Below are 16,442 nucleotides of genomic sequence, written 5' to 3' on the forward strand. Positions count from 1 at the left end.
ACTTCATGAATATGCATGAATTTAATTAATTAACAAGTTCCCACCACACTGCCCTTTATGGGATGCTCCTGTATTATGGGATGTATCCCCTTGTTTTTCCCTTGCAGGAAAACTGGCTGCAGCTGGTGGCACCCATGACCTGAGGGTCTGATGCGTCACACAGAGGTTTTAAAGCAAATGATGAGCCAGGTTTGGGAGAAGGGGGAAATGGAGGCACGGGTTTTTGTTGTGAGGAAGGAAGATGTGAGCGTGAAAGGCAGGATCCCTGCTGCTGGTGGGTGGGGTGGAAGTCTCCATTGGGAAAGGATTGCTGACCACCCCCTGCTCAAGGTGTTTGCGCAGGGCATAAAGAGAGAATCCGTGCAGACATTCACCTCAAACACACTTTTTCCCAGAGATTTCTCTTCTCTCCAGGTGGAGGTGACGCCCAGTGGCTGCTTGCCACAGCATGGAGGGGTGGCTTCTCTGGGACACCCAGCAATCCCTCGGGTGAAAACGCACGTGGGAACATTTGCTCTGGATTCACGGGCACCACCAAAACTGCTGGGGGAGGAAAGGCAATCAGGGCAAACACTGAGAAGCATTCCAGCACTCACATTCCTCCACCTTCCACCCCAGGGGCAGGGGAGGGGGGGATGCTCTCCCTCATGTCCTGCCAGGAAAAGGGGATGGCTGTAAGGCTGCTGAGATCATTTGCAGTTCCTCCGTCCCCCTCCTCCCCCATTTCCAATCTGCAAACCTCATCCCTGCTCCCCTGTCAGAGACTTAGGAAACAGTTTGGGTTAAATTAGCGTGGAAGCTGGAAAGCCTGGGATTGGAATCATTTCCCTGCTGCCCTTCCAGGGGCTCCGAGGGGAAAAGCCCCCAGGCACAAGTGGAGAACGAGATCTCCTGCCAGCTCCTCTCCTGCTCACACCTCTGGGGTCTGCTTTAGCACTTAGGTGCAGGGGGGACAAGGTTGTTTTTCTTCCCCTCAGCCTTTGCAAATGGACTTCCAGATCTCCCAAAAAAAAAAAAAAAAAAAAAAAGAAAGAAATTGGCTCAGGCAAAGGCAGGAGGTGAAAGGCATCACTTGGCAGGTGGAGATGCCGCTTCTCCCATCAGTCCTTTGGTTTTTTGTTGCCAAAGCAACCCCCTCCTGAAGGGAATGGTGAAATGCTGAGTGGAAGATGGAGAGGGACTTTGGACAATGGCCTGGAGGGACAGGACACGGGGAATGGCTCCCACTGCCAGAGGGCAGGGATGGATGGGATATTGGGAATTAGGAATTGGTCCCTGGGAGGGTGGGCAGGCCCTGGCACTGCCCAGAGCAGCTGTGGCTGCCCCTGGATCCCTGGAAGTGCCCAAGGCCAGGTTGAAGCACCATGGGATAGTGGGAGGTGTCCCTGCCCATGGCAGGGGTGGAATGGGATGAGCTTTAACTCTCTCTTCCAACCTGAACCATTCTGGGATTTTATGATTCTGCGTACTCCTGGCCTCCAGGATTATTATCTCAAAGTGGCACAACCCATCCTGAATGTTTTGGGGTTGATTATGCTCCAAAAATTCTTGGGAGACCCAGAGGAACCAGAGGGTGCTGAGTAGGTGCAGTTATGCTTCAAAATGCGGCTGAAGGTTTCCCAAAATCCCGTGTGAGGAGCCATTCCTGCCTGGATGGGCACTTTGGTGCCCCACAGCCCAGGAAAAAGCCCTTTTCCCCACCTTTCAGGACTCCAGCAGGACCAGCTCTGCCTGTTAATCTCCAAACCAGCCTTCCCTCCTGATGAATAGGAGGCAATTCCAGCACTCTGGCAAAGCCGCTTGGAGAGAGGTGATGGAGCCCTAAGGCTACTCCTAAATCTGTCACACAGCACGTGCTCCTTCCCTCAGCACTTACATATTGATATTGTTGGGGGAGAAAAGGAAAAAAAAAAACAACAAAAACCACCAAAAAAAGCAGCCCTGGCTGTCCCTGTGGATCCCAGAGGAAATGGTTTTATGGGACTCTGGTGGATGCAGAAAATAACTTCCACTTAACGGCAGGCGCTGGCTCAGCGTTTGCTGGCCCGAGACAGATCAAACACTCCAGAGCAATTCCCAAGTTATTGGTCCTCCAGCTCAGGGCTTCCCAGCCAAATCTTTATCCTCTGCTCCTAAAAGCTGGTTCTACTTTAATATTGGGGAATAATATCCCTTAAAACACGCATTTATGAATGAGCAATACTTTCCTCACCTCCGCACAAACCCGGCACCGGGCGGGAGTCCAGGATGCAGCAGCAGCAGCATCTCCTGCAAGAAAAGGTGCTGAGTGGTGGTGGCCAGGCCCCTCAAGTGCTATTGGGGATCAGATCCAGCCTGGCCCTGGCACCTTGGCGAGCTGGGCATGGGGAAAATCACCCAGCCATGATGTTTGGTTAATGAGCATCAATGGTTGTGTGAGGACATTCCTGTGATGTTCCTGTGACCCTTCATCCCTCATCATCCAACCAGCCTGTAGGGATGGGATTTCATCCCCCATCATCCAACCAGCCCGTAGGGATGGGATCTCACCCCCCATCATCCAACCACCCTGTAGGGATGGGACTTCATCCCCCATCATCCAACCAGGCTCGGACAGGTGAATGGACGCTGCAATTTCTGGGTGCAGCTTGGGTGGACTCTGCATTTTTGAGAACTGAAATGGTGCCCAAGCTGGATGAACCTCGGTGGCCAAAGCCTTGGAGATTTGGGAAAGAGCATGTGCAGCTCAGGGAAAGAAAAACAGCACAAGGTAAATGGAAAACTCTCACCCAGGGCTTTGCTAATCGGCACCAGCTGGTGCTCTGCTAATATTTTGATAAAGTCCTGTTTTCTCTCCAGAACAGAAACTTTACAGAGATTTTTTTTTCTCTCTCCCCCACCCTTTCTCTGCCCTTTCCTTCTGTCAGGGTTCTGGCACGGTGCAGAGGGGAACACGTGTAGCAGACAGAAATGCTGGATGAAAGGAGAGAAGAGGAGAGGAGGGTAAGAAATCCCTCAGCTCCATTAGCACATCAAAACCTGGATTGCACTCCCACTGTCCCCTTCTCCCTCCATCCCATCCCATCCCATCCCATCCCATCCCATCCCATCCCATCCCATCCCATCCCATCCCATCCCATCCCAGGCTCCCACAGCCTCCCTCTCCCAGCACTGGAGGGGAGCAGAGCACACACAGACCTTGACCAAAGGGTGGAGGATTCTCCTTAAAAATCTAAGGAACCAATCCAGTCCATATTCCACACTTGATTGCTCTTCCCAGCCAATGCCTGGAGAAGCTCTGGAAAAGCTGCTGGGCTTGGTCATCCCAAAATCCAAGGGAGGGAGATTCCAGGTGTCAAACCCGAGGGACATTTCAGGAACACGTCAGTTTTGTGCTGAATGAATGTGTGAGAAAAGGGAGGAAAAAAAGAAATTATGTCAATGTCAACAGATTGGATTTGGTGACCTTGGAGGTCTTTTCCAGCCTGAAGAATCCCTTTATTCCAATGTCCCTCCCAGGGAGCATGGGGAGGGTTTATTTTATTTAACCTGCTGTTGGATAATAAGGCAGATGTCCACACTGTGCCTCACTTTAGCCAGATCTAAACCAGAAACAAATGTATAAATGGGATGAGCGAATGTGTGGAGTGCATCCTGATCCAGGATGTCTGATTGAGGCAAGAAAAAGCCCCTGACTCTTTATTTTCTTGAAAAAAACCAAAACATTTTATCATTTGAGGGAGCTGCCTTTTAGATGGAAAATGGGAGTGCCCACACAAAGGAGGGATTCTCAGAACACAACAACTCCTGTAGGGAGGAGTAAACCATAAGTGAGAAAATAGAGCTGGAAACAGGCAAAATGCAGGAAAATGCAGGAAAAACAGGAAAATACAGAAAAATACAGGAAAATACAGGAAAATGCAGGAAAATACAGGAAAATACAGGAAAACACTACAGAAAAATACAGGAAAATACAGAAAAAGTGGTGGCTCTGCCTCCTACTTTGGTCCCCAGGGGGATGGGGAAAAGAAAAGCCTCTTGGGGAATGCTGAGTGTTTGGAAGAAAGATTCACACTCAGATGCCTTTGAAAGCTCCGTGCAGTAATTCCAGGGTGGAACAGAGATCAGGCTCAGGAAAGGAGAGGGAGATCAGGCTTGGGAAAGAACAAACGTGGGGTGAAGCAGAGCAGCAGGGGCTGCTCAGGTGAAGATCAAAGGAGAAGGGCAGGTTCAGGGAGCCAGCTCTGGAGCCAGGGATGTCTCTGGCTGCCCTGTCCCTCCCTGCACAGGTGTCCCTCTGTTTGGACAGCTGTCCCTGCCCCAAGGGGTCAGTGCTGGTGGCTGGGAAGCTCCCGGGGCTCTCCAGGGCAGCCTGGAGCCTGTGTGTGGTCAGGGCTCCTTCTCTCCCAGAGCCAGGGATTGAACAGAGCACCACTGAGGAACTCGAAATGCTCCAGAAGGAGGAGAAATGGGAGCTGGGAATTCGGCACTGAGGCTGCCCGGGGCACCAGAATGAATCAATAGGGTTTATTTTAATTTTTAAAGCAGAAATGAGGGATGTAGCTGCACTTAAAGCCTGTCCCAAAAGTCTTCATCCTTTCTGAAGCTGAAAAGGCAACCAGAGCATCCCAGATGCCCCCAGCTCACTGCAGGGCAGCAAAAGCAGGAGAGAAGAGCCATCACTCCACAGGAATGAAGGGTTTGTCCCCCTGTTTGTCACCTGGGTCAGCATCTCAGGACAAACATCTCACACTGCTGCTCACCTTCCTGAAGGCCAGAGTAATTTTTTGATCCTCCCGAGCCCAGAGGGCAGCTCAGCTCGTGAGGCCACAGTGTCCCTGTCTGAGACTCCTCTCACCCTTCTAATTTCCCTCAGCACTTCGCCCTGCCCTCAAAACTTTACTTCACTTGTTGGGTTTGGCACCCCCTTTGTACTATTTTTGGAGGAGTTCAGAACATCTTTCTGACTTTGGCCATCTTCTTCCTGTGATTATTAATAATATTTTTCCTTCCAGACGCTGGCCTCGTTCCCATGTTGGCTGCAAGGTTTCAATAGTCGTTTAATTCAGCCTTCCTCTCATTCCAGGAGCACCTTCTCACAGCACTGCTAATGAGGAAAATCCATGGAAAATCAAAATTTGGGTACCCAGGGGTTGGGAAAGCACCTTGAAATATGTCCCTGAGTATGTTTTGTCCCATAAATGCTTGCTCTCCTTCTTCCATGTGCCTGGTAGGACACAAGGAAGATCCCTAACACCTCAGAAGGCTTAAAATGCAATCTTTCCCCTTCAAAATCCGGGATCAGCTTCCTGCAGTGGGGTACTCATGTTTGAACACGTGGGATCTCTTGGCTGGCTCACATTTGGGACCAGCCAAGGGCTCACCTTCGGAGCCCCAGGAGCCAGGAGAGGTTCCAAGGAAACAAGAGGAGACCTCATACAACACAGGGAGATTCCCCAGCATCTCAGAAGGGTTGAAATACAGTTTTTACTCCTTGAAAAGCTGGGATCTGGCAGCCTCCAGAGCGGGACATCCATGTTAGAGCAAAAAGGATCTCCGGAACAAGCCTCCCCCATTTGGGACCAGCCAAGGGTTTCCTTTTGGAGCCCCAGGAACTAAGGGATGACCTGAGGTCCCAGCAAGGAAAAAAAAAAAAGTAAGGGACAAGGGAGATAAACAGAAAAAAGAGTCTGGAAGAAGCAATAGGTATTCCTGAACCTGACAAATATGACAAATATTCCTTCTCCTCTGTGGTACTGGCACTCTGTCTCCTCTCCTTCAACCCTGAGACTGCAACATTCCCAACCCGCATCCCTCCCTCAGTTCCCCAGAAATCCGCACCTTCCCTCCTCCCAAACCTCCACCTTTCCTCCTGCCTCTGTGTGTGTGTGTGTGTGTCCCCTTACACACAAAATTAGCCAGCAGCATCTTGGGGGGAAAATCTACAACTATTTTAAAGGGATTGATGGGAAAATAAGGTCCTTGCCAAAGGAGCACGAGCCAAGTGATGTTATTCCCAACAGGCTCCCCAGAGGCAGGGAAGTGCTTTCAGCAATGAAATAACACAGCCTGTGTTGGGACCCCCTCCCACCTTCCCTGGATTGAGCAGCACGATGAGATCTTAAGGCACCACTGGGTTTTCCAATAATGAACCAAGGAAAACCTTCATTTTGGGCACCTGGGCTCTGACACAAGGCAGGCTCCTGCCTCCACAGAAAGGTGAAAATTCCTTTCTTTGTTTGAGTTTGATGTTCCTGCCTGCTCTGCCAGAAGCTCTCCTTGCCCTCCACAGGCTTGCACCGCGCAGCAAGTGCTGCTACACGGAACATCAATTAAACAATCCAAGGGGATTTATCCCACTGGGTGAAAACAAGATGAAATTCAGGTTCTTTCCTATTTCAGCTCGAAATGAAGCAAATTTTGCCTTCTCTTTGGGGTGAAACTGAAGCACAAAGAAAAAAACCTGGGGGGCAAGGAAAAGGAAACCAGGTAAGCAGGGTGGCTTTTTTCCTGATCTCACGTCACCCCAAACCACATAAACCAAACGCTGAACTCAGAGCTGAGCTTCAACGTGGCTCCAACCACATGCAATTAGCCCAATTAAAGGAATTTTTCTAAGTCCCTGTTAGGTCCTGCCAGCATTTTAAGTGGGAGCAAACTTGCTTTGCCAGCAGATGTTGCCACTTTTGCAGCAGGGGCTGGAGTTTGGGGCCGTGTTCTCGGAAAAGTTGCGTGCTCGGGCCGTGAGGAAACGCAGGGAAAAGGTTCCCTAGTCAAGATGAAATACATTAAAAAAAGCTCACATGCTCCCTGATCATGCTGTGCCAGGCATCAGGGAATGTGACCAGCTGAAATTGCCTCCCAAAAAATAAAAGCAAGGGGGCGGTGGGACTGCTGGAACCCGGGATTATTGAAAAAGAAAACAAAACCTGGAAACGTTCGCCCAACGAAACCAGATTTCGGTGATTATTTTGTAATTATTCATGGTTGGAGGGACGGGAAAAAAAATCCAGGATTTAAATGGGCTTATTTGTTTGTTTGTTTGAGTCCAAATGCTAATGGTGATGGTTAATGGGAATAAAGAGAAAAAAAAAGGGAAGAGATGTGTATAATTGGCATGCAGTGCATTAGTTCCCAAGTCAACCAGCAAAACCGGTGTTATCACTGTGGGCCCTGTGTGGATTTTATTCCTGAATCTGTCTTTCAAATCCTGGGTGCTGTCCAGGAATTACTCTAATAAAAAAAAAAAAAAAATTAAAATATATCCTGGAGGGTTTAGGAAATACATTTCCCTGTACACCATACTCCATCAATGATGCTGGCATGGAGAACAAGGGGAAAAAGCCCATTTCTTTCTCATTTTTTGTAAGAAAATCGATTTAAGAATGATTCTGAGCTGCTCTGAAATGGCTCTGTGCCCCTTGGAAGTTCTGCCTTCAACCTAAAGGGATCTCAGGAGTCCAGGAGTAGTGGTGAGCAACAGAACTGGTGGCTTGACAAGCCTGAGGCAGGATGTGAGGACTCAAGGCTCCCCTCATGCTCCCTGGCATCCTTGTCTGCTGTCTGTGAATATCCAAGGAAAATTATTCTGCAGACTCCTCAGCTGGGCAGCTGCTCTTCAGGACAAACCAGCAGCACTGCACACACCAAACACAGCATCCCAGAGTGGTTTGGGATGGAAGGGACCTTCAAGCTCATCCCATTCCACTCCTGCCATGGGCAGGGACACCTTCCATCATCCCAGGCTGCTCAAAGCCCTGTCCAGCCTGGTCTTGGACACTTCCAGGGATCCAGGGGCAGCCACAGCTTCTCTGGGCCTCCCAGGGAACAATTCCTTCCCAATATCCCAATCCATCCTTTCCCTCTGGCAATGGGAAGCCATTCCCTGTGTCCTGACTGCTGTCCAAGTCCCCCCTCCATGGTCAACAACAAAACCACCAGCTCAGACCATTGTCCTGATGGCTTGGGAGGTGACAGGTCTTCCCAATGTCCATCAGTGATTTAGGAACACACATTCCCCTGACACCTGAGACATTTAAGGGCCTCTGAAAGTGCCCAAGCAGGAATGGAAAAGCCCAAACTCTCTCTGCTCCTCAGAGCGTGGCCTTGCACTGACTCAGACCGAGACCTCGCAGGGTCCCAGATGTGATGTCCCAGACATCCCGAATGGTGGCACAGCCATTCCTGGCCCCTGGAACAGCAGCCACTGCCCAAGGCTGTTCCTGTTTCTTGTTGGAAGCAGCCCTAGCCACGAACAAACACCAGGGGTGGGCACTGAAGCATCCGTGGAGCTGCCCTGGGTTACTCCAGACAGATGTGCCAGAGGTCCTGGATCCTTCTGGTGCAGCACTGGGAGACTTGGCAGCCCAGCTCAGCAGCCCTAAAGTGGTGACATCTTTGAGCAATTCACTCCAGTCTGGCATGTCTGGAGCATTTTTTGCATCCTGAGACCTCGTCCTGGCCCCTGTGGATTGAACTCGGAGAGGGCAGTGTCCTGCTCCTGCAGCGGGGCCTGAGGGAGAGCTGGGAGTGCAACCACAGCCAGAGAGAGGGGACAACTCCCTGTGGGCAAGGACAAACAGGTACAGGGATTCATCTTCTGCAGACATGGCCAAGAAATCCTCTTTCCTCAGGAAAAGGACAGTTTTGGGGGAAAGGCTGCAGGAGCCTGCTGGGATGGCAGGTGCTGACCACAGGAGCAGCAGCCTCCTCTTCTGTCCCTGCCCACCTTGCCTGCTGCCCCAAGGATGCTCCGTGCTTCCAAAGGGATCCAGACCCACCTGGTGGTCCTGGTGGTGGGAAAGATCCCCTTCAGGCCCATTTTGATGGGGGCACTTTAACAAACCCCACCTTGCAGCTGCCAGCAGGCACTGGCATTAGCTGGATTTATAGCCAAGCTTTATCTGTTGCCTGCAATTCTAATTTGCGGCTCATAGGCCATAAAATTCCAAGTTTTCCAGGCAGGGAGAAAAAAAAAAAGTGACGATTGACTGTTACTGCTGCCTCTTTTTTCCTTTTTTCTTCTTTTTTTTTTCCACTGGAGCTGTTCCTTGTGCAGTTGTAACCAAATGGTAACCAAATAGACTCTCTAATGGCCAGCACTGTTTATTCCAAAACAGTATGGATTTTCCATTTGTGATTCAAAAACCATAGGGTGTCACTTTCCCCGCTTGGCATGAGGCAAGGTCAAGCTTTGGGGATGCAGAGAGGATCCTGAGGAAAACTGTCCCTGCCTGAAGGAGAATCCCTGAGAATTAAACTGCCTTTCACTGTGGGTGAATGATGGATTTTTTAAAAAGCATCTCCAGCCTAAGCTGCAAACCAGCCATTGGTTTCCCAAAGTGAGTATTTATTAGACCCTGCACAGCTCAATGCTTTTTATTCCCACTTAAAAATCTATTTTTCTTGGTCAAGCTTCCATTTACACTGGAAATGGGATTTTGAAACGAGCTTCATCAATAGCACCCAGCCCACCACACACCAGGGATGCTTCCTCTGTCATTCCCACGTGGAATGACAGAGCCCTGCTGAGCTCCACCTGCTTCCATCCTGCGATTTGGGGGCTGTGGAGCAAAGTTCCTCTCCCTCCTGACCCAGGAGGAAATTTGGCAGCATTTTAGGACTCCAAAACGGGTTGCAAAGCTGCAGGAACCCAAAGGAAGGTGGGTGGAGGGAAACACAGCAGCTCAGAAAGATGCAGTTTGTCAGGTGTGGGATTCTCCACATTCCCATGAATTCTGAAAGCCTGGAAAAACACTGGCATGTTTGCCTTGCTGAGGTGGGTAAAGCATTCAGGCTCTGGTGCATTATTCAGCGCAGGTAGATCAGGGATTTGGGCTTGGATGTCCAGGAAGGTGTGGAGTGATGCAAATGAAGGCTCGGGAGAGAAGAGCCAGGTGGGATCAGATCCTACCCCAGCAACACGGGAAAGACCCCACAGAAAGGACAACCTCAGCAATAGCAAGGGAGATTTGGGGAAGCTTTTTTGTGAGGAGCACCAAGAATGGGAATAAAATGCAGGAGAAGAGGGTGGGGCTCCTGGGAAAGAGGCACAGAGCACATCCCTGGGAATAGGTTAGACCAGGAACAGGGTGAGTGCTGGGCTGGGCTGGGCAGCAGAACAGAGTCCAGCCCAGGCACAGCTCAAGGGAGCACAAAGCATTTTGGCAAGCAGAGCCTCCCCAGGAGCCAAAGGGCAGAGCAGGGAAGCTTCCTTGCAGGCCAATTACCTCGGCAGGAATCTAAAAGATATTCCCATTGCCTGCGAAGCCGCGAGCCAAGTCTGGTGTTTGTTTGTGTCTGTGTTTATTTCTCAGAGTGTTTCTTTCCCTGCACCCCAGGGAACTGGCTGGATGCAAGCTCTGGCCTTCTCATGGAATAAGAATTAACTCCTGGATCTTGGCAGCACCGGCCAGAGACCGGCTCCTGCTGAATTGCAGCCTGACGCAAGTCCCATGAGCCACAACATACCCAAAAATCAACTTCTGCCTGTCCCTCATCTGCCTGGAGACCCAAAAAGCCCAGGCCCCCTCTGTGCCCTGGTTCCGTGCTGCAGCGTGGGGCTCTCAGCGCTGCTTGGGCACCTGCTGCACCCAGGCCACTCAGAACTTGAAGTGCCCACAATCCACGGCTCCTTGTCCACTTTGCAGGTGAACAGAGGGGCAAAAATCAAGAGTGAAAGGTGCAGCAATAAAGTTTGCCCAGGTCCAGTTTCTCACGGGGCTTTGGAAGTCCTGAACCCATGAAAATCTTCTGGTACAAACTGGTTTTGTTTCTCCAGCAGGCGACGTCACCTTGCACGAAGGGAGGCTCTGACCCATCCTTTGAGCAGCTAATTGTGCTGCTAGGAGAGGGTGAGTAAGAGCTGAAACACGTGGGGACTTCAGCATTCGGGGCCATTTGGTGAAAAATCCTCTCTCCCTGTCCCCAGTGGGGCTAAGCCAACGTCAGCACTCGGCAGCTGCAGGGAAATGAATTGCTGGGCTGGACTTCCCGCACGCTGGGGTGAATCACAGCCACCAGACGTGGCACTCATCCACAGCAACCAGCCTGGACTCGGGGAGTCTGGGCACAGAGATGTGATGGAAAAACCCTGAGTTCGAGGAGAAAACGGCTTGGATGTTCCCGTGGGATCTGAGCCATGCCAAGCTGGAGAGCTCATGGCTCCATCCCCCGTGTGGGATGCAGAGGAGGCCAAGAGGCAGCTTTGGACATTGGGAATGAAAAGTGGTGATGAACTGATGGAGACACCTGCACAGGGACATGGGGAATCCCGTCAGGAGGAGGGAGCTGTGGGCCTGACCCCTGAGCAGCACTCTGGGCTGTGGAACCAGCTCCATTTGGGAGGAACGGTGGTCTCAGGAAGCACGCGAGATCCATCTGATTTGTAATCCAATCCTCGGGTGACATTCATGGCATGGGAACTGTTTTCCATGGAAACCTATCTGCAGGAGGACATCCATGCCAGATGCCTTGATTTAATCAGCCCATGTAATATCCTCAGCTACATTCCAACATCTGACCCCTGCTAACCAGATCGGGCACTTCAAAGCCGGGAGAACTTTTTTAGTGCCCAGGAAAAGAACCATGGGATCTCCAGAACTGCAAGAGAGCCACAAGGATCATGGAGTCCAACCCCTGGCCCTGCACAGACACCCCAACAATCCCAGCCTGTGCATCCCTGAGAGCAGTGTCCAAACGCTCCTGGAGCTCTGGCAGCCTTGGAACTGGGACCATTCCCTCAGGAGCCTGGGCAGTGCCCAGCACCCTCTGGGGGAAGAGTTTTTCCTTTAGCTGGATGGGCACCATAGTTGGGAACCAAAGTGAAAGTCCAGCCGAGGCTTCCCTGTGAATTCTGTGCTGGTTCAGAGTGGCCATGATGCATTTTCACCATGACTGTGTGGCATTTTGAATGCTCTCTTGTGGGAAGCCAGCACAAACCTGCAGCTGCTCACAGCAGCACAAAGCTCAGAGTTCCAGAAGTCAGAATGTACAAATAATCTCTAATTCTCCCGTGGTTTTTTTGTCTTTGGATAGCACAGAAATGTGGTATTTATGTTTACCTGCACCTTCTGGCCTCTCTTGATGCACAGACACATCCACAGAGGGAACAGGAACAAGGTTCCCAGCAATGGGAACAGTAAAACTTCCTGGCCTTGTTTGCGTTGGCACAACGGCTCCTGCTGACATCTCTGCATCCTTCACGGTCCACCATGCATGAAACATCCCGGGTTATCACTGAGCTGAAAGTTGATGGATCCAGCCCAAAATTTGCTGAACACCCAGCAAGAACAACTCCCAGCAAAAGGGACCAGACACTGTCTCGGGCTGCTGGGTCAAAAATAGCTCTCGATTGTCAGATCTCACAGCTGGCCCATGGCAAGGGGTGGGGTGAGATGGGCTCCAAGGTCCCTTCCAGCCCATCAAATCCCTCTGGGATTCCAGAATGCTTCAGCTTGGACAAAGTTTGCACTAATGGAGGTTGGTAATTAAAGGACCTGATACTAAATGGAACTTAGGACAACTGGGAATTCCTGCTTGCCTAATGGTATTTATAGGATTTATTGGTCGCTTGGATGAAGGTAAAGCCTTGAACACCTTCAGACAACAGTCTTACAATCTATTTATTACAAAGCCAAATTCCTTTCCAGCTCAGTAAGGTGGACCTGGAGGTGAATGTCCAGGAGCGACAGGCACCTTCCACAGTCCCAGGGTGCTCCAAGATCTGTCCAGCCTGCCCTTGGACACTTCAGGGATCCAGGGGCAGCCACAGCCTCTCTGAGCAACCTCAGGGCCTCCCCATCCTCACAGGGAAGAATTCCTTCCCAATATCCCATCTATCCCTGCCCTCTGGCAGTGGGAAGCCATTCCCCCCTGTCCTGGCACTCCAGGTCCCTGTAAACACTCCTTGCGTAAAGATAAGATCAAAAGGATGAAAATTCCAGAAGCTGCTCCCACACTGATAGAAAATGCTCAATAGCTAAAATTATCCCCCAAAAAAGAAACTTTTGGTAAAAAACTGCATCGTGTGGGAAGTGAAACAAGGGGTGAACCCGTGAATACATCCCAACTGCAAACAAAAGCAGGCTCAGAAACACTCACCAAACAATCCAGCCCACTCCATGTGCCTCCTAAATCTCCCGTGCCTCCAGTGGGTACCACAGGCTCTCAGTGCCGTGAGCGACACCACAACGTGGGGCTAACAGCACTCAGTGCTCTAAAAGCTGTTCCTTAATTTAACTTCCAATTTATGGAGGCATTTTACCATCCTTCAACTCTCATTTTCTCTGAGGAAACGCAGGCCCCGCTTTTGCGAAACGTTAAAATAAATGGATGTCGCCAAATTATTAAAATGAAAGGCAAGTGCAGGGCTGGCCAAGCAGATCATGGCTGGAGCCCAGCTTCCCAAATTCCCCGAGCAGCTTTCAGCTGATTGTGGAAAGGCGCCATCAGCAGGAATGCCATGTCTGCAAGCATCACCTCACCCTGGTGTGTTTGGAAAGCTCATGGACAGCCTGTGCCACGGGGAGGGGAGCGTGCACGGCTCGTCCATCATCCTGATGCCTTGGGGGGGATGGCTGGAGCCATAAATCAACAAAGCTCTGCTGCTCCATCCTACCCATCCCGCCTTCATTTATCTCTCCGCGCCGGATCGTGGAATCGCAGACCGCTGTGGGACGGAAAAGATCTAAAAACCCGTCCTGTTCCACGCCCTGCCGTGAGCAGGGACACCTTCCACGCGGCTGCTCCGAGCCTGGCTGGCCCCACTTTGGAGTTTTCAGAGCCTTTTTAGGAGCAAGGCCGTGGTGGCACACGTGGACTCCTGGCCAGGCAGGCTGGGGCTGGCTGAGTTTCTGCTGGAAAGCTGCGCCGTGCCTCTCACAAACACCAGATGCTCCAGGCCGGGGAAACAAAGAGCACTTTCCTGTAAACAACAGCACACTGCAGCCCTCTGCCAGGCACCAACAATGGGAACAGCAAAACACGTGAAAGGAGGTGGAAAACAGAGCAGTGCACGTGGGCTGGGGTGGGGAGAAGTGTGGGATGCAGAGGGAAAAATGGGAAGGGTGCTGGATGCAGGTGGGGGAATGGGAAAGGTGCTGGATGCAGGTGGGAGAATGGAAAGGTGCTGGATGCAGGTGGGGGAATGGGAAAGGTGCTGGATGCAGAGGTAAGAATGGGAAAGGTGCTGGATGAGCTCTGTGGGGGCTGCAGCCTCACTGTGCAGGGCTGGGGAGGGCTTGGGCAGCCACTGCCCTCTCCATGAAATCCCAGAAAGTTGGGTAGGAAGGGACCTTAAAGCCCATCCCATTCCATCCCCTGCCATGAGCAGGGACAACTTCCACTATCCCAGGCTGCTCCAAGCCCTGTCCAACCTGGCCTTGGACACTTCCAGGGATGGGACAACAAGAAATTTTCCTTCTTTTTTTTTCACAACCCTTTTCTTTCTTTTTCTTCACGGTTGCAAGTTGCAGGGGTCACAAAGAGCTCTTCTGGGAAGGAAGACAAGGCTGGAGGAGCTGATGGAGAGCAACAAGAATAAAAAGTTAAATAACTTGGGGCTTTCCCAGCAGCCCCTGGGGAGTGGGAACAACAGATCCTAGAGCAAATGCTTTGAGACTGCCAGAGATTTGGTCAGGTCTCATAGCCCAGAGTGAATATTTGGGCATCACACAGTGCAAGAAGAAATATTTTCCTCGCTGCTGCAGATCTTAGAATGAGATTAACGAGCGTGAGTAATAAGGAACATGTTGCAATGCTGTTATAAAAGCCAGGACAGGCTCCCAGGTGAGTCTGTCACACAGGAAATTCAGTTAGAGGGGACCAGGAGTCCCAGCTTGCCTGTCCTGGAGGGCACAGGTAAATAACATTCAATTCCTTTAAACAATTCCATATTTAGTGTCCACAGACTGGCAGCTCAGACACACAGATCTCGCCTGTTCGAGGAAAAATCTCCAGTTCCAAGCTGCAGTACAGAGATGATGCCACTGACCTGTGGGTACCAATTTGGGGTGGCCTGTGGGGAGATGCATGAAGAGGCAGGAGGGAGACACTCCAAATTAGAATAATATCAAGGCTGGAAGTGTTAAAATTTAAGATCAGGGCTTGTTTGGCTTTGTTTTTCATCACCATTATTCCAGACCATTTGATCCTTTTCTTCCAATTCAGGAAAAACTCTGGTTTTGCCTTCAGAGGAAACACTGGCACCAGATCAGACAAGCATCTCTCCTGAGTGAAAAAAGCAGGAATCCTAAAAAAGGGACTGTGCCCTTGCCTGGAGGCAGCTGCATGGACTAAATTCTCAGGTACACATGCTAATTCCCAGCAAATACACAGTAACCAGCAGAAACTCTTGCTGCTCAAGCTTGCAGGGAGTTTTCCAGCGAAAAGGCCACAAAATAAAAAATATTTGGAGGAATTACATCTACTTGCACGCCAAGACAAACTGAGGAGCTGCATTTCCAGAGCGACCAAGGGAGCAGGAGCAGGAATGAGAGGTTTAAAGAGCCCTCTTCAGCCCGGCGTGAAGGTGGAAAAGATTCAGGATGCCCTGAACATGGCCAGGGAGGGGCAAGGCAGGAGGTGGCAGCGGCGCTGTCCCTGTAACCCCAGGCAGGGACCGCGGTTCTCCGGCCCCCTCCAGTGGCTACAGGATCCAGCCTTTCCCAAATCCAGAGCCACCCTGCTCCTTTTTGGGCTGCAGGTGGATCCACCTGCCCTCGGGTCTGATGCTGCTGCTGTCCCAAACCATTTTGACCCAGGGAAAAGCCAACAGGCACTGCTGGGCACTTCTGGAAGTGGCATTTTGTCCCCTCTGTTGTGTCCTGCCACAGTTTTCTTCACTGGAAGAGGAAGGGCTAAAAAGGTGCTGTAACTCAAGTTGGGGTAAAAAGGGCTTTACTTGACTCCAGGGATTGAAAAACGAGAAACAAACAAACAAAGAAAGCTCCAAAACCAACCAAAAAACCACTTCAACCCAACAGATGCCTTTTCCCCACCCTTTGCAAAATGAGCAGGAAATTCTATTTGCATCCCAGCTACCAGCATCCCATACCCTGGAAATCCTCCCCTAGCAACAAAAACAAGAAAACCAATGTGAAAAGACAGCTTTGGAGCTGCTTGGCTGATTCCAGACCTGGTTTGGTTCTTCAAGCATTTTCCAAATCTTCTTATCCTGTCCCATTCAAGCTTCCAGCAAGGCCAGGCCACACACACTTTATATATACGGCACAAATATAATGGGCACTTTTTCAATGGATGGGATGTACACTGCAGGAATGTTTAATTTCCCACCCACAGCTTCACAAAACTCAATTTTTACTCTGAGCATGCCCCATGGACAACAATGGGAAAAAGAACACCTGTTCAAAATGGATTGCTTTGCTGCATAGGAGGGAATGGTGAAGTCCAAGCTAAGGCAAAAAGAAATGCTGTTTATATAGTGTGAAAGGATAGAAAGGTAG

At 50.7% G+C, this 16,442-nt stretch overlaps 1 protein-coding gene across 1 annotated transcript in view; it reads right to left on the reverse strand.

Annotated features, from left to right (window-relative positions):
* The window catches only part of LOC115905535, an 87,726-nt gene extending 74,524 nt beyond the window's left edge, over positions 1 to 13,202 (reverse strand). Inside the window, exons 1-4 of the mRNA XM_030951905.1 lie at positions 13,081 to 13,202; positions 3,178 to 3,374; positions 2,213 to 2,268; positions 375 to 540 (exon numbers count right to left, since the gene is read on the reverse strand). Of these exons, the coding sequence (XP_030807765.1) occupies positions 375 to 540; positions 2,213 to 2,268; positions 3,178 to 3,351 (396 nt within the window). The 5' untranslated portion in view covers positions 3,352 to 3,374; positions 13,081 to 13,202. The remainder of the gene's footprint in view (positions 1 to 374; positions 541 to 2,212; positions 2,269 to 3,177; positions 3,375 to 13,080) is intronic.
* Positions 13,203 to 16,442: the final 3,240 nt, after the last annotated feature.

This window comes from Camarhynchus parvulus, chromosome 7 (assembly GCF_901933205.1).
Source record: "Camarhynchus parvulus chromosome 7, STF_HiC, whole genome shotgun sequence".
NCBI lineage: Eukaryota > Metazoa > Chordata > Aves > Passeriformes > Thraupidae > Camarhynchus > Camarhynchus parvulus.